This window comes from Crocodylus porosus, unplaced genomic scaffold, assembly GCF_001723895.1.
Source record: "Crocodylus porosus isolate Cpor-Errol unplaced genomic scaffold, CroPor_comp1, whole genome shotgun sequence".
Taxonomy (NCBI): domain Eukaryota; kingdom Metazoa; phylum Chordata; order Crocodylia; family Crocodylidae; genus Crocodylus; species Crocodylus porosus.
Window position 1 is genome coordinate 25551079 of NW_017728950.1, and position 26816 is coordinate 25577894.

General features: G+C 44.2%; 1 protein-coding gene across 2 annotated transcripts in view; it reads right to left on the bottom strand.

Moving 5' to 3' along the window:
• Positions 1 to 26816, bottom strand: part of PSD3 (pleckstrin and Sec7 domain containing 3) — a 145993-nt gene that overhangs the window by 102906 nt on the left and 16271 nt on the right. Inside the window, exons 2-3 of one of the 2 annotated variants that reach the window (XM_019554870.1) lie at positions 17454 to 18570; positions 13632 to 14024 (exon numbers count right to left, since the gene is read on the bottom strand). In XM_019554870.1, the coding sequence (XP_019410415.1) occupies positions 13632 to 14024; positions 17454 to 18570 (1510 nt within the window). Of the gene's footprint in view, positions 1 to 4825; positions 5994 to 13631; positions 14025 to 17453; positions 18571 to 26816 lie in introns of those variants that run through there. The other variant, XM_019554871.1, reaches the window with a different exon arrangement.

The following is a 26816-nucleotide window of genomic DNA, read 5'->3' on the forward strand; positions in this document are numbered from 1 at the left end:
AGCACACAACCTATGCTGTTCTTTCTGCTTCAGACTTCTCAGACTCTTACTTGACCACTCTGAAGCTGTGTGCTGCAGTACCTAATCAAAAATCTGCACAGCATAATAAACAATTACAACCTTAAATTCAATATGTAACACTAACCCTAATGGTCTTACAGCCAATAAATACAGACTGAAAATGCCTCCAGGAATACCTTTACCTGATGGATTACAATAGCTGTGCAGAAGCTTTTTAACAATAAAAAGTCTCCTTTTTTAGATATATGGGGAGCTAGAGGAACAGCAAGGGCAACACTGGACCCCTGCTAAACCAGATGGGACAACTGATGCCCAGGAAAAACCCAACTTGCTAAATGGGTACTTTGCATCGGTCTTTCACCTGTCCCATGGGACACTCCTGCCCATTACGGGACAGGGAGGCCCGGATGAGGGAGATTCCTTACCCCCCATCAATGCTGACCTCGTGAAGGAACACCTTGAGAGGCTGGACACCTTGAAGTCAGCCAGCCCTGACAGTTTACACCCCAGGGTACTCAAGGAGTTGGCTAGCATCATAGCTCAGCCCCTGGCATGGATCTTCAAGAACTCCTGGTGCTCTGGTGAGCCACCCAATGATTGGAAGAAGGCCAATGTGGTGCCTATCTTCAAGGAAGGGAGGAAAGTGGATCCAGCAAACTACAGGCCCATCATCCTGACCTCTATCCCAGGGAAGGTCTTGGAAAAGATTATCAAAGAGGCCATTCTTAACAGACTGACCAATGGCAACATCCTGAGGGATGGCCAGCATGGGTTTGTTGCGGGTAGGTCTTGCCTTACCAATCTCATCTCCTTCTACAACCAGGTGACTGGGCAAAGAAGAAGAGATTGATGTCATATATCTTGACTTTAAAAAAGCCTTCGACCTGGTATCCCATAATCACCTCTTAGTACAACTGGCTAACTGCGGCCTCGGATACACCACAATCCACTGGCTGGGGAATTAACTCCATGGTCGGACACAGAGTGTGGTGGTTAACGGAAGTCAATCATCGTGGTGCCCTGTGACCAATGGGGTCCCTCAAGGCTCTGTCCTAGGGCCTATACTATTTAACATCTTCATCAATGATGTGGACATTGGTATCAGAAGCAGACTGGCTAAGTTTGCCAAAGACACCAAACTCTGGGGTAAAGCATCCACACCTGAGGACAGGAGGGTGATCCAGGCTGACCTTGACAGGCTCAGGAAATGGGTGGACAAGAACCTGATGGTTTTCAACACTGAAAAATGCAAGGTTCTCCACCTCGGGAGGAAAAACCTGCAGCATCCTTATAGGTTCAGGAGTGCTACGCTGGCTAGCACTACAGACAAAAAGGACTTGGGGGTCTTGATTGACCACAAGATGAACATAAGCCTTCAATGTGATACTGCTGCTAGTAAAGCAAGCAAAACGCTTGTTTGTATCCACAGATGCTTCTCAAGCAAATCCCGGGACGTCATTCTCCTGCTGTACTCGGCGTTGGTGAGGCCGCAGCTGGAGTACTGCATCCAGTTTTGGGCTCCACAATTCAAAAAGGATGTGGAGAAGCTTGAGAGGGTGCAAAGAAGAGCCACACACATGATAAGAGGTCAGGAAAGCACACCTTATGATGAGAGGCTGAGAGCCATGGGGCTCTTTAGTCTGGAAAAGCACAGGCTCAAGGGTGATCTGGTGGCCACCTATAAGTTTATCAGGGGTGCTTATCAGGATCTGGGAGAACGTTTGTTCACCAGAGTGCCCTGAGGGATGACAAGGTTGAACAGTCACAAACTCCTCCATAACTGTTTCAGGCTGGACATAACGAAGAATGTCTTTACTGTCCGAGCCCCCAAGGTTTGGAATAGATTGTTGCCAGAGGTGGTTCAAGCACCTACTCTGAATGCCTTCAAAAGACATCTGGATGTGTATCTTGCTGGGATCCTATGATCCCTGCTGACTTTCTGCCCCTGGGTCAGGGGGCTGGACTCTGTAATCCTCCAAGGTCCCTTCCAGCCCTAATGTCTATGAAATCTATGAAACCTTCCATAACTGTTATCCCTCTCATCCTTTTTGAGCATTTTTATTGAGGAAACCAAAGGGCTGAACAGATCTTGATTCCACTGAACTAAGTGATCTGCACACTAGAGCTGGCTGGGGATTTTCTAATGAACTTCTTTTTGATTAGTCTAAACTGAAATTCTATGGAAATGTATCCATTTGGGAAAAAATGTTTCTCAGGTCTAGGATACAATTTCTGTCACACAAAAAACAGAAAAAGGAACAGCCAATAAACTACAAGTTAGGGCATTCACCTGAATGACTGTGGTTGGCTTGATTCAGAGTGAGGGCTTGAACCCAAGTCTCTGACACCCTGGGAGACTGCTACCCAGGAGGGTCTCCTTCCTTCCCTCATTTTCACAAAGCACTTCATAAAAGATCTCAGTTGTGTCTTAAGTAAAATGGGAATATGTTCAAAGTGTCAAAAGCATTCATCAAATAGGAAAGATATTTCCTACCCGGCTACAGTACTCATATACAGCGAACAATGCTACCCTTTCCCCACACACCTGGCAGCCTCAAAAGCAAGACAGTACGTGGGTGAGAAACACCATTGCTGCTTTAGCACAGACTAGCTCTTTGTACAGTACCAGCAAACATGCTTGCCTAGCCCTTATCAGTTGGCAGTGTAATGTATGCTGTGTGGCAGATGCCTTTGAATTACAGTCTCATCTGGAGGCAATGCAGCCCTTCCCCCAGGAATGTTAATCCGTCTGGCATGCACATCCAAAAGAGAAATTAAATTAGTGCAGAAAATTCAGAGAAGACAGGGCTGGGGTTTAATAAAACTCTGAAAGGGTGGAGGAGGTAAGGAGGCAAGGAGAGTTGCTGTAATACAACCGTGTGTTGTTTTTTTCCCCTTAAATAAATCTGCATTTCCACAACATCAGCTTTCTTTCAAGACAAAGTAAGTTATGCTTCTGTCAGAAAAGCCCATCACAGCCAGGAAAGTGGCAGTTATCAAATAAGGTGCTTAACATTTACTAGTGAGATACTCTGCAACTCAAGTTTGTTTGTTTTTAATGAATACAGTTTAAGTCTTTTTTAATATATAATTTTAACAAAGCACCTCTGGATATGAAGTTGTATCTGTCACTAATCGAATGGCCCTGCAATGGCAGCTAGGCCCTCCAAACCAGGGGCTGATACCCCACTTTCACAGGCTCTGTGGATGGGATTCCCAGAAGTGCTCGTCCTTCCCTTTCCAGTCAGTGTCAACCCAATGAAAACTGCCACTACTTGTGGATGAAAAACCCTGCCCAGTCAATGCAACTGCTTACTAAGTGACAGTCCCTGCTTAAAACAGCTTACAATTTCAAGGAAAAGTGAACACCGAGTAAGCGAGAGAGCTATCCAGCTGCCTCAGAACCCACCTTGGAGCACAGGTATGCTATAAGGAAGTGTATGCTTTAAGGGAGCCGAAACACTGTGGCTGCTAGAGGAAGGACTGTGCAAGGGAATGCCCTGGCAGAAAAAATCCAAGCAGCTTTAGAACAAGATGAGTCAGTTCCTGCTATGAATGACTGACACTGCAGAGAGCTAGAGTGCTTCAATCCTACTTACAATGAGTTTCACAATTAGTTAACGTCTTGCGATCTGTTAGGCGGAAGGTTCTCCAAGGCCTGCGGGTTCAGTAGAAACTCACGTCAAACAATGATTTACCTCGTTGATTAACTATACTTACAGACTTTCCCAAGACACAAATGCAGGAGGAAAAGTTCTTTTCTGGGTAGGTGATTCACTGTGCTATTTGGCTGTCCGCAATTTAACACGCTTTGAAGTCCTACATATGAAATCGCTTCAAAGACAAGCTTTGAAGTAGATCAGTGCTCTATGAGCAGTACAGCTGCCCTCCCTTGCAACTTCAATTTGTGGGGTGGCTCATAAGCACAGCTATAGTGAGGATATGAATGGAAGGCAACTTCTATGAACCGATATTTAAATGAGCAGCTACCAAGAAGCCATTCAAAAGAAACAAGTACTCAAACTTGTCACATTACCAAGAAAAAGGAACATAAAAAGCCATTATGATCCTAACTTCCCATTATCTTAAACAAAAAGATACATATGGAGACTCATTTCAGGAACTAAATCACTTTCAGCCACCTAAAATAAACCCGGATTCTTGATTCACTCACACTCTCTCCCTTTTAGCTATTTTAGAAAAAACACCCCTTGCTAATCACAAAAAGCAGTAAGCAAGTCCCTGAAACATCAGAAAATGCCATTTGTAGCCAACCTATGTTACAGCAAGTCCAAATGCTACCTATGTAGGATCAGAGTATTAGAACAGCAAGTACATCCGTATTCAGAGATGGGATTAAGAATCCCCAACAGACAGTACATCCAATAATACAACTGATGCCACATGGGATTGTAGCCTGGAGGGCACACATTGTGCTGAAAACATAATGTGCTGATTTCCATGCAGCTGAGAACTATTTTACACTGCTGTACACCTTATACTCATGCACACTTTTAAGGGCCCTTTACTCATGCACACTTTTAAGGGCCTTTCCAGATCCCAAAGAAGTACAAAGCAGACTCAGTGTAAATAAAAATGAAGCCCCTTCTGACTGTCCTGGTCTAGTCTCTATTTTTCTTTTTTTTTTTTTTTTTTTTTACAGTTTAAGCAGATTGGCTATACAGAGTCAGACACTCACAATGTAAATTAGCCTGGTCCTGTTCCTGTCCATTAGGATCTGACCCATCTGCTCAATGAGTGCAGAAATAAACACTCAAGAAAGAATGCATTCAGTGTAAGTTACCTCTGTTCAGAAGCACTCAGCCCATAACTGCTCCACATGTGCAGGGGAATCGCTTTCTAACCCATTTGTTCAGCAGTGATTACCATCACTGCAAGTTTCCTGCATCTGCTGCTGCTGGGGCAAGAAATCCAGACACTATACACTTGGCTCTCTTGTGACATTTCCCTGCAGCTTTTTCATAGGCTCCTCAGCAGCTGGATCCCCCACTTGAAGGAAATTTAAGTACTTCCCCCTGCTCTTCCTAGTTCCCTACAACAACTTCCCTCCAACAAATCTGCTTCAAATACCTACAATGAAGTCATACATGACTCTACACCAGTTTAACTGTTTCAATACCAGCCCAGGCAGCCCATGTTAATGGTACAGCTGTTTCATCTTAATTCTTTTGCTGGCACCTAGAAAAACAGATGCACAGAAATACAGCAATTATTCGCTGATTTAATGGCTTCCCTGGAAAAAAAGAACTACATGCAGATAGTATGGGCCATGCTGGTAATTTTCCATGCAAGTTTTTCTCCCATAGTGAAATGAACTTTCATTTATTTTTTGCCCCAACTGAAAGACCAGTCAGCTAGGCTGCCAAATAGTTTGAATATTTTTTGTATTGCTGTCCCTACCTAGTCACATACGAGATGAGTCACGTTCTCATACAGTTCTTCACAATGGTTTGATTCAGCTTCTCTTGAAGAAAGACATCAGAGAAAAAGCCGAAGTAACCAGTAAGAGGGGGCTTGAGTGACAGGCAGGGCATCTCTAATGGATAAGCAAGCAGTTTGCCAGATTCTCAGCTGGAATAAATCCACCAAATTCAAGTAGTGGTCTGACAAAGTATGGGCTACCAAACTAAAAGACACTCACTTTAATGGAGCTGTGCCAGAACATGCCAGCTTCAAATCTGGCCCCTGTGCTTTACACTGAATAGGCCTGTGCTGCTTTCTGACCAGCTCCTCTGGATCTCCCTCTCCTTTTGTCAATTCCTGGATTTTGTTACATTTTGTTTGTCTTGCTTTATTTTGGGAAGAGGCTGAGAACCAACCATGTAGTCAGCGGGTCATTTTATAAAACAACAGCTCATTTGTTGAAGTCTACGTAGTTTTATAAACCCTCAGCAAACATGCGTCAGAAATACAGTATTAACTGATGTAGAATTTTTGTTCAGAGAAGCAATATAAAGTAAAAAATTCAAAGCTAGAGATAACAGCTCTTCTGGCCTCCAAATCTATGAAGCTCTCCTGATACAACCATTTCTTGGAATGAAAAACAATACTGGGACAGGACCCTTCACTTCTCTAAACAATTATATATCCCTGACACCACAGATGATCAGACAAACAATTTACACCAGGTATGAACCTGCCGCATTTGCTTCACTCACGTTAACAAACTAAAGTACATCTATTATACTTTTTAATGTGCAAACAAATTGCCAGATGCAGTAGCTTGGCTGTATACAAGTGTGCTATTAATACTGACTAAAGGGTAACCAAGTGTCTAAGGATCTATTTGTCTTCTTTGGTTGCTAATGGGTTTGATGCATTCATTTTCCCCACATAGCAACAACTGCTCCGTATTCTTTGAAATCAGGTAACTTCTTGTCTACTGAGAAGCTACTGGTAATTTAGCATCTACTATGGCAGGAGTTATGAAGGCTGGAATTTTCAAAAGGAGCCAAAGCAAGAATAGCCCAAATCCCACATCCGTGGGGGGCTTTCATGCAACAGGTGAAATACTTAGCAGAGAATGGAGGTCTAAGGGCAGTTTCCGCTTCCTTTGTGCTTCCTGGGTATTAGAGATGAAGGGGGAGGGAAATCAAAATCTGGCCCTTTAAATAATACTGTTTCAACACACCTTCCTAAACAGAACATGATGAGCTTGCTTCTTAACTGCTGATAGTGCATGGTTGGTGGGGGCGGGGTGTGGGGGGTTCAGAAACAAAGTGAAAAATTGCTCTGGCTTCCCTACATAAACAACTTTTTCAAAAAAGAAAGCAGACCCAGAAATCAAACAAAAAGGGACACCTTTTTTGTGTAACAGCCAGGAGCCAAAGATCAGAGTTAAGTAGAAAGGCAAGTGGTGAAAGACTAGCCCAGAGATGGGCAGCAGACAAGACCTGTGCCTCTGACTTCACCTTCAAAAGGATATTAGCTTGAAAGATAAAATTGGTAGGTGCTCCCTTCAAAAGTGATCTTCATGGCACCTATGCTACCCAGCAAACAATAAGTTTTATAGGCTCTTATAAAATAGACCAGCACCTGGAGCAGACACACAAAGAATCACTTTGGGGTAGTTCCTTGCAATAAGCACTACCAAAGTGCATCAGCAGTTAGTAGCAGGAGAGTAGTTCACACCCTGCTTGCCTTGAGCAAACAGCTACCCCAGATTAAGCTGCAGACAGATGACACCTATACCAGTGTCACTGAACTCCTGATTTCTTTCAGGAGTAGTTCTACACTGGATCAGGTAACTTTAGTCTAGTGGAGCAATTTACATAATCTGTCCACTCCTTTTTTAATACCAGCATAAACCTGCCACCTGTCAAGCCTTAAGACTGTACAGAAAACAATTGTAGCAACTGTTCTCAAAAAAGGTCATAAGTGTGATCCTGGTAACTACCATGTTATAGATCAAATCCCAAGTAAAAACTTCAAGTGATAAAAAACCCACTGCATAAATATAGGGGAATAGAACCATGGAACAGCAAGTACTGTGCATTTGCAAAGAATAAATCTTTTCAGACAGCATAAGGGGATGTGAGAGACGTCTGGATTTTGGTCCAGCGTTTATACTGTGGTCTCACGTGAATACTGTAATGAAAAGTTCATCTGAATTGCCCAAGATTAAAAAAAAATAAAACAAAACAATCCCTGCCCACCCCCCCTTCAAAAACACACATTACCCTGTACATTCAGTTAATGATAAGTGGCAGGAGTTTGGGGAAATCAAGAAAAGTCAGAACCTGACCTGATTTTATCTATCATCTTCACTTTTTTATCAGAAGAGGCAACAAAGAGAACACAAATAACAAAGGCTGATTAGCTCAGTTGGTTAGAGCATAGTGCTAATAACACTAAGGGCACTGACAGAAGTGACAGTGTTTTGTGATCAGTCCCTGAAGCACTCTACAACTGTGCCCTGACAGAAAAGCACGGCTGCAGAGCACTTTAAAAATGCCCAATCACACAACAATCTGAACCCTCATTACTTGAGGGTTCAGATGAAGACGCTCCAAAAAGAAATACCTTCATTAACTTGTGTCAGCACATGCTGGGAGCAGACTGGATTGATGTAGCCCAGCCCAGCCCCGCCCCGCCATGGGTGCTGTCTGCAGAATGGGATGGGAGAGGGAGCTCAGTCTGGGGTTTGAGCAGCCTGTGCTGGAGGGTGGGGCAGGTGGATTGGAGCCTCCCCACAAGGTGAGGAGGTACAAATCCACTCACGGCACACTCCAGTGCAGGCTGGGCAAACCCCAGACCAAGCTCCCTCCACTCTCTTGCCATTCTGAAGATGGACCGGAGCTGGGAGGCGGGGTGGGCAGGGCTAGGCGACAGCAGCTGCAAGCACGCAGCTGCTCCAAACTGCAGTTTGATCCCCTAATCCCCCAGACCCAACAGCAAACGTCTGTTGGGTCTTGGGGATCACTGTAATTCATGGTGCTTCTAGCAAAGTGCCATGAGTAACAGTAGGGACTGCACATCTGTCAGCCTCCTAAGATTGTAGGTTCAATTCCTATATGGGACACCAAACTTTTCCTGCCTCAGGCAGGAGGTTGGACTTTCTCAGGTCCGTTCCAGTCCTGCTTCTCTATGATTGCTATGATAACCAGGCTGCTGGCAGGGCATAGTATAACCATAGATAGAACCAATGGAGAGGCAGTAGAGAGAACAAGCAAGTAGGAGAGAGAACAAGGTTTAAGAGTGACCAATTACAACTGTGGAAGAGCCCAAAGTCTCTTAAGCAAAGTCAAAATCACACTAAGCAGAGCCTGAAGTATCTTGGAAACTTTGGCCTGGAATCTCGTGGATATGTACAAATTATCTTCAGGTTTGCTATTCTTCTCCACTCCACACCTCCCGCCCCCTTTAATACTTGCTTACAACAAAATCTTTTCACCAAAAGTCAGCTGCTAGAAATTGTAGTGTGTACTAGATGCAAGAATAATTGTAAGAGTTTCCTCCCATTATGGGCAAAAGTGGAAGTAAAAGCTACATATGACTCAGAGGGAGCAGAACAATAAACAAGCTCTGCTCCCTGGCTACTACTACTTTGTTACTTACTGTAAGGAAATATATTTTTTCTTCATTCTGCCTTTCAAAAGCAAGGTGGCAATTATACTCCAGGGCATCTCATATGCAAGAAAATACAGTATATGGAGGCCAATTCTCTCTCTTTTTTTTTTTTTAAATTTAAAGGGACTCAATTCAGGCTCTGAAATCTAGGGGCCTAAATATGAATTTAAGTGGCCTAATTTTCAGAAATGCTGAGCACTCAAATCCCTCTGAAGGCAACAACAGCCTTTTGATGCTGAAAGCTTGTGAAAACCAGGCTACTTATTCAGGTGCCTAAATATGGATTTAGACTCCCAGATTTTTGAAAACCTTTTGGAGGATCATTATCAACCGAAGTGGAAGACTTCAAGATCCAGGAAGGGAAATGCATTTCCCCCATCATTCTATTGCTATCAGCAGTATGCATGTGAAATGGAAAGAGACAACTGAATAGACTCAACTGGGCCTAAAGGGAACACAGGAAGGAGAAATAAACAGAGAAATAATTTGGGAGGAAAGCAGGGGTTCAAGTTCAGCAACAACAGAAACAAAGGAACTGAGAAGGGCCACTGTCAGTACCAGGGTCATGGTTCTCCATACTTCTGTAGCCACTGAGAACCACGTACCTCAGATATAAAATATGACCAGATGAGAGTAGCTGCATTTTGCACCCACACTACACTGGTGTAAATGATTACACCACAGGCAGAGCAATGGAGAATCAGGCTCAATGTCTGACTGCTGCAAAGGCACACAGATCTTCTCGTTCAGTGATCTGCAGCAACTAGATCCTTTGAAGGATGCCCTGAGGTTTAAGAATAATGAGATAAGGACAGGCTCAGACTCATTCCTACCTGGCCATTCCCCGTGCCCACTGCCCAGCCTCTCTGCAAGGAGGTAAAAGCACTGTAATAAATTCATTTTTGAAATGGGGTGCAGTTCCATTCATAAAAGTATAGAGGGATGCCTTGAGTCTAATGAGGGGTGCCTTAAAGTCTAGTAAGGGATGCCTTGAGTCTAAAAATGAGAACCGCTGTTCTAGGTTAACTGTTCTGAAAGGCTGTGCAGCCTGCCACACCTGAACAATGTAGATCCACAGAGAAAGACCACAGCCCAGCAATTCTTCATTGTTCTGATTTAAGATAACCCTCTCTTCCTTGACTATACCTAGCCTGCACTTTGTAGGGAAACACTGGCTACAGAGACAGATAGGCACAAATAGGGAAAGAGAAACTCCCAGCTATTAACATGCATAGTAACCAGAAAGTGGAAGTCTTTCACCAATCATTTAAATAGTGTACAGGTCTTGTTCATCCCCAGCACTCTGCTCCTCCATCAGACTGTAAGCATAGCCTGCAAGAAGAGCTGTATAACAAACCTGTTCAGAGAATTTCTTTTTTCAACCAGTAAACCTGTTTTCAGAGAGGCCCAACACAACTCTGAGAAGCAACTGAGAGGTCCAACATAGCAACTGAGATGGGCAAGTTGGACAATTCCAGCAAAGGTGAGGCCCTCTCCCTGGTCCCAATCAGAAAATGCAGTGGGCCCAATGTCCTAGTGGCCACATTCTGTGTCCTCCATAGTCAGGTTAGGACTTACCAAATCTAACTAGGGTCAGCAACAGGTTGAGCCACCATGATACAAACCTCCAGACACAATAGAGCCTATAAAAGCTTGTAGCATGGATGTTTTTACTCTTTTATAATTATTATTAAATATTATTTCAAAGCCTTCACATACCAAAGTAGCTCCCTTCCTCCCCTTCCCTGAGGGATACTACCCTTCTGCTTTTTCATTAAAAGGCTGGAATACAATAGTGGTATGAAGTAAACCCTGTTAGATCGCCTGGTCTCAAGTCAACATGTAGGACCCAAGTACGATTTAGGCTAGGGCCTCCTTAAAGGCTGCCATAGAGGTGACAAGGGCGTTTCAATATACTGTACTCTCTGACATGCAGCACAGCCCTGAATAAGATGCTCATCTGGTTTCTGAAAGGCAGAATGAAGCAAAAACAGCAACGTTGGGCAGAAAAGAAATAATGGGAGCCATGAACCATTTGGGCAGGGCAAACTGTCCTTCCTTCTGCAGAAGGAGCCTGGCAGGGGGGAAAGGAGGTGTGCTTTTGCTTTCCCAGAAGTGGCAGAAACTACTATTACCATATTTTCTTGCTTATAATGTGAACCCCCATTTCTAACAGCTGAATTTTGGACAAAAAGTGTATTTGTATACAAGAAAATACAGTATATGGGAATTAGGCTGCTAAGGTCTGAACTACCGGAAGAGACTGATTCATCCTGCCTGTGCAAACAAACCGGATGTGTCAAGTGGCTGCTTCTCCTTTATTACATGAGAGGCTACTTTCATTTTCATGGGAACCATTAAACCTTTTCCTGCCTGTCAAACCTCTGCCTTTTGCTGGATTGAAAAGAATCATTTTTCCTTTTACAATCTGTTTCTCTACACATCAGCATTGGCCAATAATTTTCTCACAACCTCCTCCCCCACTGCCACTCACATATTTTATGTCGCTACCGCTCAAAAGACAGAACTGTCCTTTCCTGCACCCTCAATTTACTGACTGTTCTCATCTTCTCTGTGCCTTCTGGCTTGGTTTCCAAAAACCACAACCCCTCCTTCTCAACTCCTAACATCCCAAAGTTTAGGCCTAGCCCTGAAAATTCTTACTTGTATGCTTGGTTTTAAATATGCAAGTAGTTTTATTGAACTCAATAGGATTATTCGCAGGCTTAAAAGCAGGAACACATGCCTTCAAAGTACAGGGACCTCAGATTACTCTCTGGACAGAAGTGCATACCCTTCACTCAGTGACCATCTGCTGTAAAACAATATCAAGGACATAGGCGAGAGAGCAGGTTGTAGAGAGCCCACTCCCCGGAGCCACAAGTCACACAAGTCCCTTCCTAGAGGACTGTATCACGGCTAAAGTCCTGGGCCCACTGGGGCGGACAGGAAAATTCCCATAGACTTCAATGTAAATATAGAACACTACAGGGCAAATAGAGACATCTAGTGGGTGCCTGGTATACTGCAAGCCATCAACTCATTACAATGACTTCCTATAATAGCTCAACAGTAGAGGTGGAAGTTACTGGAGAATTTCAGGGACAAAGCTGGCCAGGGAGCCTGGTGAAGGACACTAAGGAGTTGGCAAAACCATGTATATGTATATCTTTTAAACTAATTTCATTCCCAAAAACGACTGAAACTGTTTATCTGAAGCTTTCCAATATCATTCAACCTGAGATATAGGAAATTTCAACTCAAATAGTTCAACGGGACGAAGTAGTGCACATCTGCAGCACTACACTGTGGGCTGTCTACCTGGATTTCCCTGTACCCACCTAATTAGAGTAGGGGGGTTGTCTTTTCTTGCTAGCATGGTGACCAGGTTATCTGTGTATATTTCTTTCCTCCCATTATTCAATGCAAAAAAAAAAAAATGGAACAGGGTTCAAGGTGTGTCTACCTTCTCAGTTTTATCTATAGGACATTAGCAACACTGCTTCAACCCCTCCTCCATTCATCTAATGTCATTGTACTCATGTCTTCATCCCTTCGCTTTGTGTGGCAAAACCCCTGGACATATGCTGAATCATATCCACATCTCTCTGGGCTCTACCACTTCAAGATCCCTTTTTGACTTCATCTGGAAACTGGGGGTACTGAGCACTTGAAGCAGCGGAGTTTCCCTCCACTGTTCATAAGCTAGCATCTGAATTTAGCATTTCTAAGCCAGACCATCTCTTTCCTCTCCCAAACCCTTCAGCCTCCAATCAAGTGTGAGGTTTGGAGTCAAGCTCCCCAAACAACAAGAGGATACCTATAAATGTCCAGCATCCTTTTGCATTTTTGGCAACCTGAATTTCCAGTCCTCACAATCACTCTTCTTTTGTTTTCTTTATCTCCCTCCTGACATAAAAAACCTGTTTTTTAACATTTTCATATCTTGCAGTACACCATTATCTCTCTTATACAATTTCTAATATACAGGAATAAATGGCAGCTGACTACTTTGTGAGGGGAGGTAGAAAGGAGACTAGATATTTCTGAATCCATAGGTACAGCACGGATTAAATCCTGTCCTGGTTAAAACCACTGGCAAAACTACTAATTTCACAAATGTCATGGTTTCAGCTGCATTATTCATGGTTAACTTTATATGTCTTTAACATTCAGATCAAAAGTTTGGTCGGCATGACCTCAGAGTAGTATAAATGGATGTTTTGTATGCCATTGCATTGCTTTAGAAAATACCACCTTCTTGAGATGACACATTCAAGGAGCCACTGAGCTACTCGAGTACCACACTTAGACCTGTAAGTCCTTGGAAATGTAAAATCTGCCAACTTCTGATAAAAAGCAAATGCACTTGCCTTCTCTCCCTCCCCACATCCCTTAATTTCAGTGGAAACAAAACACCAATTATATTAAAAGTAGTTCAGCATTTGGAATTCATCTATGGATTCTGAACTAAGCTGCTGAAGGAAATGCCATTAAAAGAGACGGTTCAATCTGTTTACCTTTCCAGATGAGTAACCTCGGTGACGTCTCCTTTGAAGAGTGTGCCACTTACTTCCCTGAAGCCATTGGAGATTCCTCCACAATGACTCTTACTCTCACCATCTGTGGGAAGCTTAAAGGCATCTTGCTGCCCTGAAGCTGAAGTCCTTTCTAAAAACTGACTGCCTTCCTTCATACGTTGCTGGATCATTGGAGTGAGTGGCATTTCAAAGCTAAAGTAGCTATCGGGCTCAGAGTATAATGTCTCCAGTGATTCTGCGCTATAATATAAAGACGCATTGTCTAGAATGTTTTCAAACTGTGAGCTGTACACATCAGTCGAGGCTTCTGCATGCCTGTGTCCAAGGACATCTTCATATCCTCCCATGGATGCGTCTACCTCCTCCATGATCCTAGGAATTAACCAAAAACAGCTACTTTAATTTGTGTTCTGTATGAACTATAGAGTAAATCTGCTTTGCATTCTCTGTTAAAGTCACACACATAAAAAAGGGACCGAATGTCCCGTAATTCCAGTTAGAAGGACAGGATATACCAGTCATCACTGCTGTGCTGTGGTACAGAACTGACACAATCTCTCTCACTCACAAACTATACTTTGGATAGAAGGGGAAGCCAGAAGGCTGCTCCGAGTAAAAGAAAAAACAATATTTGTGAAGAAATAACATTGGCTATCCTGCATAAGAGTCTAGCTATTCTCTCTCAGCACCTAAGCGACACATGGCAAATTTGAGTGGATAAGAAACTTTGCAAATAACCTTAGGTCCTGATCATGCCTGCTGGACTTGCTCAGATCCCCACATAATCAGAGTGCAGATTTGGGGGTCGGAGATGAAAGCGAATGCAAAAGTAACATGGTAAATTAATGCATTCTAGAGAAGGCAGCGTTAATCATGCAGCAAAAGAAGCACCAAGATGAAGGTGTAATATGCTCTGCTATTTGGCAGATGTCCACACCAAGGTTCAGGACCTCCCCCTCTCAGAGCTACCATCTTTTTCAGTCAAAGCTGGCTGAAGTACATAAGAATCGGATGGCAACCAAAGTAAGACAGTTTGGGTCTTCATCTTTTAACGTGCAGCCTTCCCTCAGGCTCTCAGGAGGCAATAGCTTCCAAAGTGAAGAAAATCAAGAGTCAGAAACTTAGCCCAAGGCATGTTTTAACAAAGGTCTTTGGTTTCTGAGAAAATGTTACCCTCAGTCTTCTAAGAAACAAACCAAACTGAGCACAAAGCTCTTCTGCCTCTACATCACCTATCACAGGGGCCTCAAAGGAGCAGCTTGGCAGCTACACCCAAGGACCCTTCACTGCTGCTGTCCTGGTCCTTCTTCCCAAACCCTACTACTAGGCCTATTTGTATCATCCATGCTAATACACCAAGCTGATTGACGTGGCTTTCAGAAACCGTACCCCTTCTGCAAGTGCGTGTGTATTTGTGAGCATGAGTGAGGGAGTAATGCTAGCCAGAGGCAGTAACTTTCTGCTGCACTTGGGAAACATAGTTTACAACTGCTCTAAATTTGGAAAGGGTTTTGTGTGCAGAAATGACAGAACCCAAACCTAAACACTGCTTGTCTTGGTGTCCTGGTGACAGGATGAGGAAGAGATGTGGGCTGTCGGGTGGTAGAAGAGAAGCTGTAATGCTTTATAAAGGCAGTCGATGAGCAGCCCAGTGACAGGATACCAAATGACAAAAGCACAACCAGACATTTACTTTTGCTCCCCTCACCCAACACTGGCAGTTCCTAGCCCCCATTCCCACTCTTCCTATTGCCTCTGAGTATACATGCCCACATCTCCTCAGCTTCCCAGGGCATTGCTACTTAACAGGCCAGGGAGATGGTGCTGTGGGAACCAGGCAGTTGGTAAAAAGTGCTTGGCTAGTAGAGCCAGGGAACATGGCTAGCTGGGCACTCTAGGACGGGGCGGAGGTTGTCAGAGCAGGTACACTCCCATGTTCATCGCTGCATTAGAGCAGCAGCACCAGGGGCTACTAATGCCATGATGCTACTGTAGGGAGATAACGGACTTCCTTGGAGTCACTACCAAATGTGTCCAAGAGCTGAAGAAGCCACCAGCAGAGCCTTCTCAATGCCAAAGGTTTTGAACACAGCCAGTGACCTGCCCTCTACTCTACCAGAACCTCACTTGTGACAAACCTGTTCCCCTCATTATACAGCCTGTTGCCTTTACCCCAGCCCTCCAAAGCCATACTGTACCTCTGTCCCAGAAGCTACCCCAACGCTGTTTTCCACAGCCTGTCTAGAGATGCTTAGGAAATTATCACCAAAAAACACCCCCACACCACAGAGCAGAGCATTTTAAAAGTCCTTCTTTCCCCCCACCCCCAACTGATATTTTGCCTCTAGCTGGGGAACCAACCCAGCAGTATCCGAAAACAAAAGTAGATTGCCAAATGTAAGCTCAGGGTTCAACAATTATGAGACAGTGCTCCCTTACTTCCTGCTTCCCCTTCCCTCGCCCATCATCCAAAATTGTAAGTTTAGTTCAAAATCAGGAGAATTTGAAAACATAATACAATGGAGGTTGTTATTATTTACCTTCTGGTTTCTGAATCTCTACAGTGCAAATGAGTCACTGTTTTAAACTTTCCTCCACAACCCAAGGGGTTAGAGACATACAATTTGCACTAGAAAATAAAAGCTGGGATTCACACACAATCACACAACCCCAAGGTCTGAAGCTTTTGGAAACGTGCCCAATAGTTTAAGATTTGTGAACAGCCACTAGAGTTGGCAAGACCACAGTAGTTCCAATGGCTACTCTTGGCAAAATGAAGAGGATCCCAAGTAATAAGGCGACTACCTTTCATGTCAGCCTCTCAAAATCAGCCAGTGTTTTAAGATTGTGTGTGCATGAGGCTACAAAAAGCAACTGCATTTCTCCCAGAAGAAACCATTTTATCCCGGGGCAAAACACAATCATTCAGACACCTATGTCCGCTGTCCTAGGACAAACCCTAAAAACGTTCACAGGATAAGACATGCCAACAGTTTCTCCCAGGACATTATAAAATGCATCTGAACAATGCTCTAAGGATTGCGTCATTGATTCATGGCAGAAATGCAGCAATGCATTCAGCCACTCACTGAACCCTGACTGCAAGGGTGATGTGTGTACACAGCAATCCTGGGACTTTTCTGTCCAGGGAAAAGCACAGGCACAACTTGCCCATGACAAATTATAGTTTCAATGCCTGTTCCTAGTCAACGAGCACTTTGATGATGGGGCCCTATATTTACTATGCAAATACAATAAACGCGAGGACAACAGGACACAATTTAAATAAAGAGTACATATTTCTAACGATTTTACTAAAATGCAATGAATTTATCCTCTGCTAATACATAAAAGAATACGTCCCTTTAAATAATCTGTGATGCATCAAGTGGCTCTTAAGGTTTTGTGCTCTGAATCGTGGCTCTAGCAGTTTTCTGACAGGACATGGAGGTAGCAAGGCCCTAAATGTTCCTATTTAATAAGAACAGTTTTTTGGGACATAACAGTGCTCATGAAATTCTTTAGTATTGTCTTTCTTCTGCAAAAGCAAATGACAGAAGGGTTTTTTCAACATTTTCAGACAGATTTGGAAGTGAAATTTAAGTATTAGAAGTGTGAAACAGAGGAATTTTAGTCCTGCTTTACATGCAAATCTCAAGAGCACACTAACCGTGCACTGTCACTTCTGTCACTATTGCCATGTCCAGAATATTTTAGAAGGGAGATGCAGAACACGATGGGTCATTTACAAATTAGCAGCTCGCAAAGAAAGGCAGCTTCTGTCCTCAAAAGCCAACTTACCTTTCCTTGCCACTGTCAGACCTGGGGATCTTCTCTTCAGCATGTTTCTTCTTTTCCTTCACAAAGACTTCATCTTCCTCACCTTTGGCCAGCAAAGTAGGAGAAACAGCCTCAGAACCACTTCCTGGTTTCACATCTTTCCAGGCTTCATTCCAAACCTCCTCAGGCAACGTGACTTGCCCTGAGGAGACCACGGGTGGAAAAGGGTAGCTTGGTTCTGTGGAAAATGACTTCCTTTCCACATACACAGTTTTTTGTGAGGGTGCGTTAGCCTCTAGGACTGAATGTTTCATGCCCTGCTGCCCTTCTGCTTTCTGCAACCATAAGATCTCCACCCCTCGAAATTCTACATGCTTGCTCGCAGCTGCCTCTTTCGATATCCTCCTCTCAGGACCTATTTGCATTTCACCTGGCTCATATGCTGAAAACTCCTTCTCAAAATCAACCCAACCCTCCCTGAGAATGCCAACTGTGCCTTCTACTTTGCGGTCTGCTTCCAGGTTCATCAGAGATGGTCCGCAACAGCCAGTCTCCTGCACTTTGTGGTCCTCCCCAGTTTTATTACTGATAATTTGAAAGGACTCTGACTGCTTTTCTCCTCCTAACACTAAAGCCAAATTGTTCTCTGTGATCAAGTATAATTCTTCCTCAGCTGTTACTTCAGACTGAGAAGGCATGTCTGAGGGTTTTTCTTGGACTGCTGAAACCAGTTCTCTGGCTGTCTGTAAGTTTTGGCTGCCAGTATTCCTTTCTTTTTCCATTTCTGTCTCTGAACCAAGAGTACTTTTCACTCCCTTTGGTTCCTTTGCAGTTTCCAGCTCTTGAGAAATTCTCATCATTTCAGTCCGCTTCTCATCAGGTTGCAACGTTTCTTCTTCAGAGGACTGCTGCAATGTCTCAGTGCAAGATCCTGACTCATCTTCGTAAGCACCACTCTTGGGACAAGATCTGCAAGGCAATGTTTCCCCTTCCCACCCCCCTGGACTGCACGTTACAGCCTCTGCTTGAAGCTCACACGAAGACTTCAGTGCTTCCACACCTTGCTGCTCCATTGTCCCATACTCTGGAAATTCATTGATGACAGTCTGTGGGAGCAGCGTGCTACCTCCATGGCCACCTACAAAGAAGAAAGAGAATTTGTTTGGTCTATTTGTGAAAGATATTTCTCCTTTCCCAATGTTCTCATGACAGACAACAGTCTCTGTTAAGCTTCCCCTCACCACACTGCAGAGAAACACTACTCTATATAGTTCACTTCTGCATGCTCTTGCACTTCAGTTATTTCAAACCTGGCCTTTCTTACATCTGAGTTTTGAAGCAGCATACTCTGCAAGTTAGCATGGCTAAATCAGGAATGCCAGCAATGTTTGCTGGACATCAGCAGGGTCCCAAAGGCCCATGAATACTCTGAGATTTGCACTAGACATGAGGAAGCCAGTATTTGGAGGTTTCATATCAGGATACAGTGGGTGCATCTACGTGTGCACTAATGTGCTTTTCCTAATGTGTATTAAATGTAGTACCTCCAATATGAGATACTAAATAAATGCACATTAGGCTGCGCTAGTGCACAGTAGTGCAAACACATGCTTTCTAGGTGACTCAAGGCGCAGTAGCCTGTTCTACTGTGCATTAGCATATTAGCACAGGTTTTTATGTGCCACTTTAATGGATAACAGAATAAGCTACTGTGTATTAAAGCACACGTTTAGATGTGATCAGCCTATCTGTAATTTTATTGTTGCTTTCCATTTTTACATCTTCTCATGCATGGAACACAGCTGGTTACATCCCACACACCCCACAAAGACAGACAAAACTGGCAATGCCAAAAGCCCCCCTTTAGCTAATTATAGAATAACTAAAGAACAATGACATTTTCTGCCTCTACAACATCCTTAAAAACTTGTAGAATTTAAAGTTCAGACTACAGCAATACAGGGAAGTGCAATAGTACACTTCACAACCTTCTATTTAAAAAAAAAATCAATTTAGTGCCACACAAAAAACTGTTATTTTCAGCCTTGTTTTTCAAGTTGATGAAAAAAGGCAATTGAGAAAACTGAAGGCCAAATTTTCAAAAGAGCTCAGCACCCAGTAGCTCCCATTGTTCTCAGATAACACTAAATCAGCTGTTCTTGATGAGAGCTGCTAGATGCTACAATTATGACTATCTGGCCACTTCAGTTAGGTGCATCAGAGAGGACTGAGCTTTTTAGAAAACTCCAACCCCATTTGTGGTTGCTAAGCACTTACAGAACACTCTGGCCCCAAGCAGTTACTTGGTTATTCTAAAGACAAGCAGAGGCACATTTTAGACCCCAGTTGTAGCAATCTTTATTTAAATATTCTGTTTTAAACCTGGAAACGGACCCAGCTCCAAATCAATGCATCTCTTGTCTTCATGTCCCCACCTACTCTGAACTGCGCATAGGGACCAGATCAAGAAGTAGAATCAAATTTCAAAAATGAAGACCTTCTCAGAGGCCAAGCTAGACAAACTCAGAGTACTTTGCACTGAGGTCCAATTTCACAGCTCGGTTTTCAGTATAATGGTCATTTAGCCCCACTGCAATGAGAAACAACAGGGTTTCCTACTCCAGATGCAGCAAATAGGTATATTCTGATTAATTCTGCTTCCACATGTAAAAAACCAGATGTCAGTTATTCAATATACACAACTTCCTTTTTTGGTACTACCACTTCCTTTGGAGCACATGGGGAACTACAGATCCACTTGACTTTGAAAAAAGATCACAAAGGATTTTAAAAAGTAGGCCTATGTCAAACCACCTTTTCAGCCAGCTGTTAGACTTCAGCAGAGGACCTCAGATTTACAAGAGATCAAAAGGAGGCTCAACTCCCAATTGCGTAAGTCATATTCTGACTTATTCCTAAACAATAGCACTCACTACCCTGTAACTCAGCACACATAGCTAAGCTAGATTATTTAAAGAAAGGACTTCTTATTGAGTCCCTTACTTCAACTGTCTACCTAAAATGCACCTAAATGGGCAAGCCAGCTTTTTAATGCTCAAGAACAGATTGAGTAACGCTCCTGTTTTATGAGTAGCTGATGTTTCTGAAATGCTTAGCAGGAGACATACTGAGCTTTGCCTTGTGAGATTTCCACAAGTAAGACATCGTTCATGGGTAGGCTTCAAACCTAAACCCTGTATTGCCCACAGCTGGGATATGCCAAACTCAATGGCTACTTTTGCTTCCAAAACAATCCCAAGGAAACAATGCTGACCTCAGCCTTCTGGTAATGGACACAGGGCTCAGCCATGGGCTTCCCCACAAACCAGATCTGTCAAGGTAGCTGGTTAAGTAGAGCAACAAACAATTCACATCAAGTTTCTAATGTTTTTTATTTTCCACATTAAACCTTTGAGTGACCTAATCCTTAGCAAACCAATATCAAAACTCTGTCAGACCTTGCGTAATTAATACTCTGTCTGTCTCTCCAGCTGGAATGTGAAAGAATATAAACATGCTATTAAGGAGGCTCATGTTAAAGAAAAAAAGCTCAAGCTTGCAATAGAGAGTAAGGGCTCTATTCTCATGTACATCAACTCCTGATCACACCAGTCTGCCATTGTAAAGTTCACATTAAAGGCCATTAGAGCACCACAAGGCTGCAACAGACACTGGTACACATAGATCTCTAGCCCATTAATAGAGTCCCAGGGGGAGACGGAAAATGCAACACCTCCAGTTAGTGTCAATAAGAACAGCTAATAAAGCAAGCATGTGGAAAATGAATCAAAGCTATAACCAATGCCGATATGTCCAACAGCATCAGGCTCCCACATTCATTTTACCCTGGTCTCCATTCCCTGCAGTAAAATATGCTGGTAGGCTACCAGCATACGCACCTGTTCTTAAAAAACACAAGCCGCTGCCAGCAGAGCCCATACCTTTATTTCAGGTAGTAAAATCTAAAGGAGCTTTAGCTCTTTAAGAGAGACTCCTCCCTTATTCCCATCCACCACCACAGCATCATGTCTTGCTACGGCAACCGGCATATCCTGTCGAGCCCCCATCCCCCAATATGACTGCATTACAAACAGGGCTGGAAAAGGAAACGCAAAATTTCGGGACCTGCCCAAGGCGAGCTGAAAAGCAAACGCAAAGACGACACATTTTTTCAGGTAACACCAATTTCTACTTTCCATTTAAGGTTGCTTCTTGTGATCAAGCAAAATATACTAAAAAAAAAGGCTCTCAGCTATAATGAGAAGAGGTGCCTGCACGGAAAGCTGAGACACTGGGCGAATATAGCCTGACAGCAGCTGGCACCTTTCTGATGACTAGAGATTTAAACAATCCGTTACTTAATCAGCACTGGCACAGATATCAGAGGATAAATAACCGTTGAATTGCAATCCACCATAGGAGCTTGCTCCTGGCACAATAAAGGAAAGGCTAGGAAGCAAAAAACACCCCACACATTACACATACAGAAAGACATTTTTTACAGGAACATTGACAAAAAATGTGTGCATCTCTCCCTATTAGCGAGCGAGATAAATAGATATATTTGCTTGAACAGGCTTCCTACTCACAGAGGTTACTGTAGCTCCAGCAGTTACCCATTGGTCAATGAAAATGCACCGATCATCAATTTATCTATAATGATACAAGCTAATTCAATTGCTGCTGTTCTAGTCAACAGGAATCAAAATAGTTTCAAATTTCCTGGCAGCCGGCAGCCCTGCACTGCACACAGTGATGTAAATGGAAGCATTCTGAGCATTATGAAACTGATGAGGGAACTGCAGTCTCATACAGGCTATCACAGAAGCTAAGGAGTCCACCTTGGCAGCTTAGGGAAAATGCTTCCGAGCAGGATTTTCTCTATTTGAGAAGATTATTTCCAGGGAGATATTTATGATTAACAGGAGGTTATTTTATTCTAATCAGATTCATCAGCATAAAAGAATAGAAGGGACCATGGCTGTTCTGAGAGCATTAGTGTGGCTTTATAGCAAAAGTGATGACGGTTTAGCATGATAGAGCATTTGCTTTGGCTGCAATGACTGCATAAAAGAAAGCATGTTTCTTATATTTTAATTCTCTCCAAGTCCCTGCATGGATCATAAGCTATATTTTAATTCAAAAAGATTAAATAAAAATGATATTAATTATACTTCTCCCCTCCTGCCCCCAAATTTAAGCAAAAAATATGTTTAATACAAAAAAGTTCTGTAGGCGATACAGATGTGTGACCTGCAAACTACAGGATTTGTGGAATTTTCTTACTAATTAAACCACCACAAAGAAAAGGACCCGCATATGGCTGCAGTGTAAAGTCCCTCCAGTGACAATTTACACAGTAACAAAAACTGTTTGGTTTTACAGAGTGTCTGAAACGGAAAGGTCTCGGCCAGAGTGCTACACAACCACTTACAGGTTTTTATTTCTGCAGCTCTTTTTTTCTCTATATGATGTAATTCCCTGTGCTTAGATTGGATCCACGGGTGATGGCTTTATTAGCCAAAGCAAAGGGATTTGCATAATCTCAAAACAATTCTTGTATAATGGCACTCCAAATGTCCAAATATTCTGACTGGTTACAATAAGTGCGCTGCTTGGTCTGGATTTTCCTCAGGATTTTCTGAGAAGTTTGCTGGCAACAGGGATGTTGTCTGAGCCTCACACATCTGCCAGCTGAAACCATAAAATCTGCAGAAACTAAATAAAAGATGAAGGGAAAAACAGAGTGCAAAACTCATAAAAGGGAGGTTGTTTTGAAGGAAGGGATGAGCTGGAGATGGCCAGCCTAAAGGAAAAAAGTATGGAAGTTAAAAGCAGCTTCTATCCCACTCGCCAACTCTTACAATTATTTCATGAATCTCCCAAAAGTCAGTATTCTTTTTGAAGTCCCAGCTCCTGGAATCATGTGCTGGTGTGAAATTTCAGCTTTCATAATCTCAACAGCCTCCCCTGCCCCACTCAAGCCTGTCTAGTTTAACCATATGAATCCTAGCAGCTTAAAAGACAGAAGGCAAATAAAAAGAACCCTATGTTCATTATTTTAATGTAATTATTTTAAGCTGCTTTTATAACATTATGGGTCCTAACCTGAATGCCTAGGGTTGGCAATACTGTATCTCAATCTCAAATTCCATCTTTTCAGACACTATCTACTCCAGCCTAATTAAAAATGAATAAACACTACAAACGCCTCATAAAACCCCACCAGGCTAAAGAGAAGAAGTCATTTCTCAGTACCAACTCAGTGTCCTACATGCTACAATAGTCTTGGAACAAAGTCCAAGAACAATAGCCACGCTGACATGGTGAGACACCCCCTGCCCACCTGGCAGCAGTGGGGGGGAACAACTTTGCGCTGCCGCCCCTGCTGCTGCTGGGCAAGGGTGTCTCACCATGTTAGCACAGCTGGTGTGGGGCTCCCAATGGTGGCACCACGCCTGCCTGCCCCACTCTGTCCTCCTGCGCCAGGTCCTGCCCACTGAGCTGCAGAGGTCCTGGAGGGAGGCAGCTCAGCATGGCAACACAGATGGCTCGGGGCTCCTGGCGGCAGCACCAAGCCTACCCACCCTGCTCTACCCTCCCACGGTGGGTCCCGTCCACTGGACTGCAGAGGCCCTCAGGGGAGGGCAGCAGGGCAGGGAGCCCTTAGTCCACAGCAGGTGGCCCACATCCTCACCCCACCACAAGCTCCATTCTGGCTTTGCCGCCTACAGGGGAGAGAGAGCTAGGTCTCTGGGCTCCACTCCAGCCACAGCAGCCACCACCTCCCATAGGGCAGCAGCTGGGCTCAGGTGCTGCTGGGGGGAGGGAGTGGGGCAGAAGGTTGTGGGCCCTGGTCCCATAGACCTGACAGCTGGGGGATCTCTCTGGCAGGATGGGGGGCCAGGAGGCTGCACATAGCAAGTGAGGGGCACCAGCAGGGTTAGGGCCTAGGGGTGGGAAGTGAGGGGCACTGGCAGGACTAGAGGGCTGAGGGTGGGGAGTAAGGGACACTGGCAGGGCCAATGGACTGTGGGTTGGGACTGAGGGGCACCAGCAGGGCCAGGGGCCTGTGGGTGGAAAGTGAGGGGCATCAGCAGGGACCAGGGGGCTGTTTTCCTAAAAGTGAGGGACACCAACAGGGCCAGGGGGTTGTGGGTTGAGAATAACGGGCACCAACAGGGCTGGGGTGGTTGTGGTTTGGGATTGAGGGGCAATGGCATGGGCAGGGGGAGACCACTGGCATATCAGGGCTGCTCAGCACCACAAAACAGGGGTGGAGGGACAGCTGCAGCTGGACCCGTGTTCTAGTAAGTGAAGGGGGCAGGGGGAGCTCTGATTTTCTATGATTAAAAAAAAAGAAATCAAATGCCAAAATACATATGTAATTAGAATTTATTTTATTATGACTGAAGCACTGGTAGACTTCCACATTGCTTTAAAGTTGTAAACAGATCAATAAAACGTGTTCAACTGATACTAGGAGTGCACCAATAAAGATTTTTTGGGGCTGATGCTGATTCGATAGCTGATATGCAGCCCGGCACCTTGGAGAGCAGTATCTGGCTGGTAAGTCGGAGGGGGGGGAAGGGGCATGGGGGAGAGAAAGGCAGGGGCCTGATTGAAGTCCCCGTGGTGAGGGACAAAGTGGGACAGGGTTAGGGAGAAAGGTGGCAGCTCCTACCGGTGTGCGCACTCCTGGGGGAGGCATAATGGGCATGTGCCCCCGGATCTGTGCATGGCACAAGGGCAGGCTGCCACTGTGCACTTGGGGCTGGAGGCTACACTAGGCTCTTCCCAGTGCGGGGCGGGACCCAGGCTACATTCAAGGTGGGCAGGGTGGGTGGCAGCAACACTGGGAGGGGGGATTACGGGGTGGGGGCTGCATCCACCCCAAAATTCTCTGTAGCCCCCACCACTCATAGCTCCCCTCCCAGCACTGCTGCTGCCACCACCCATCCTGCCTCTGCCCAACCCAAGCGCAGTCCAGGCCCAGCGCCCCCCCCCACTAGAAAGAGCCCAGCTCAGCCTCTGGTTCCAAGCGCATAGCCCACCCTCACCAAAGACATATCTGGGGGGTATGTTCCCCTACATGCCTCCCTCAGGGGTGTGTGCAGTGGCAAAAGCCACCCACCCCCTGCCGAAGCTGCAGTTTCGTCCTGCACCCCACCCTGCCCCAGCAGTGCATCCCCGGCCCCAGCCCCACTCCTTCCCTCACCATGGGGCCCTCAGTCTGCTCCCCCTTACAATTTGCCCCCCGCCCAGACTCACTGGCTGGACTCTGCTTTCCAAGTTGCCAGACTGCACTCCTGGCTGCATGCATGCACACAGCATTTATCGACATTATTGCTCACATCAGCCAAAAAAAGTTAATTGCAAATAATGTCAATTTTCCTCTTATCAGTGCCAATATGATATGGACTGATGTATCAGTGCACCCCTGATACGTGTGTGTGTGTGTGTGTGTACACACACACACACACACATATATACCTCTATATATAAAATATACACACATATATCCCTATACATATACATATATACACACCCACACTTACACCTATACATATGTATAGAGTGGTGTTTTGTTTTAATCATGGATTCGGGGGGGTTTAATCAGAAAATTTGCGATTGTTAAACAGAGAAAACCAGGACCCTTAATTCATGACAAACTGCCATGGTACCCACATATGGGAAGTGTAATAGCTTGATGCCTAAAATCATCACCTTGAAAGCCAAAATGGTGCAGTGGAACAGCTAGCAATACAGGCTGAAAGCAAGTTCCACTATCAGGGCCAGATGGAAAATAGTTGAATTCAGTATCCTAATGTAACAGAATTGCCTAATCTCACAACTGAGTCTCACAATATCATGCTATTTTCCCTATCCTTAAAGTCCTCACTCCTGAAGTCAAATGATTATGTGAGAATCTCAGCTTTCATTTTTAAAAAGTTTATACCCTCACACTAGCTATTTTGAAACCACAAGATTTAAAGGCTCAAAACTAGACAGCAAAGAAAAAGACTCCCCAGATGTATTATTTTAAAAAAATCTTGTAATTTGCCAGAGCACGGGAGGGAAGAAGGGGTGCAACAGGAGAAGGAAGTGGGATTTTGCTCTTCATTTTTTGAACAGTCAGATTTGGCAATGATGATGTTAACAACAGTTTAACACCCTGCACCACCGCCATCACTGTAGACACAAGCAAAAACATTCATTTTAGCTATCATTATAAACTCTTGCAAAACCAGCAACCCACCACTTCCGTGGCTTTGTGGATTCCTAGGTGTTGTAATTATCTTGCACTTGCTAAGTGCTATAGGTGGCCATGTTCGCATGTGTTTAGTGTTTATGTAACAAGTGCTGGGTGGATGGGAGGCTCTG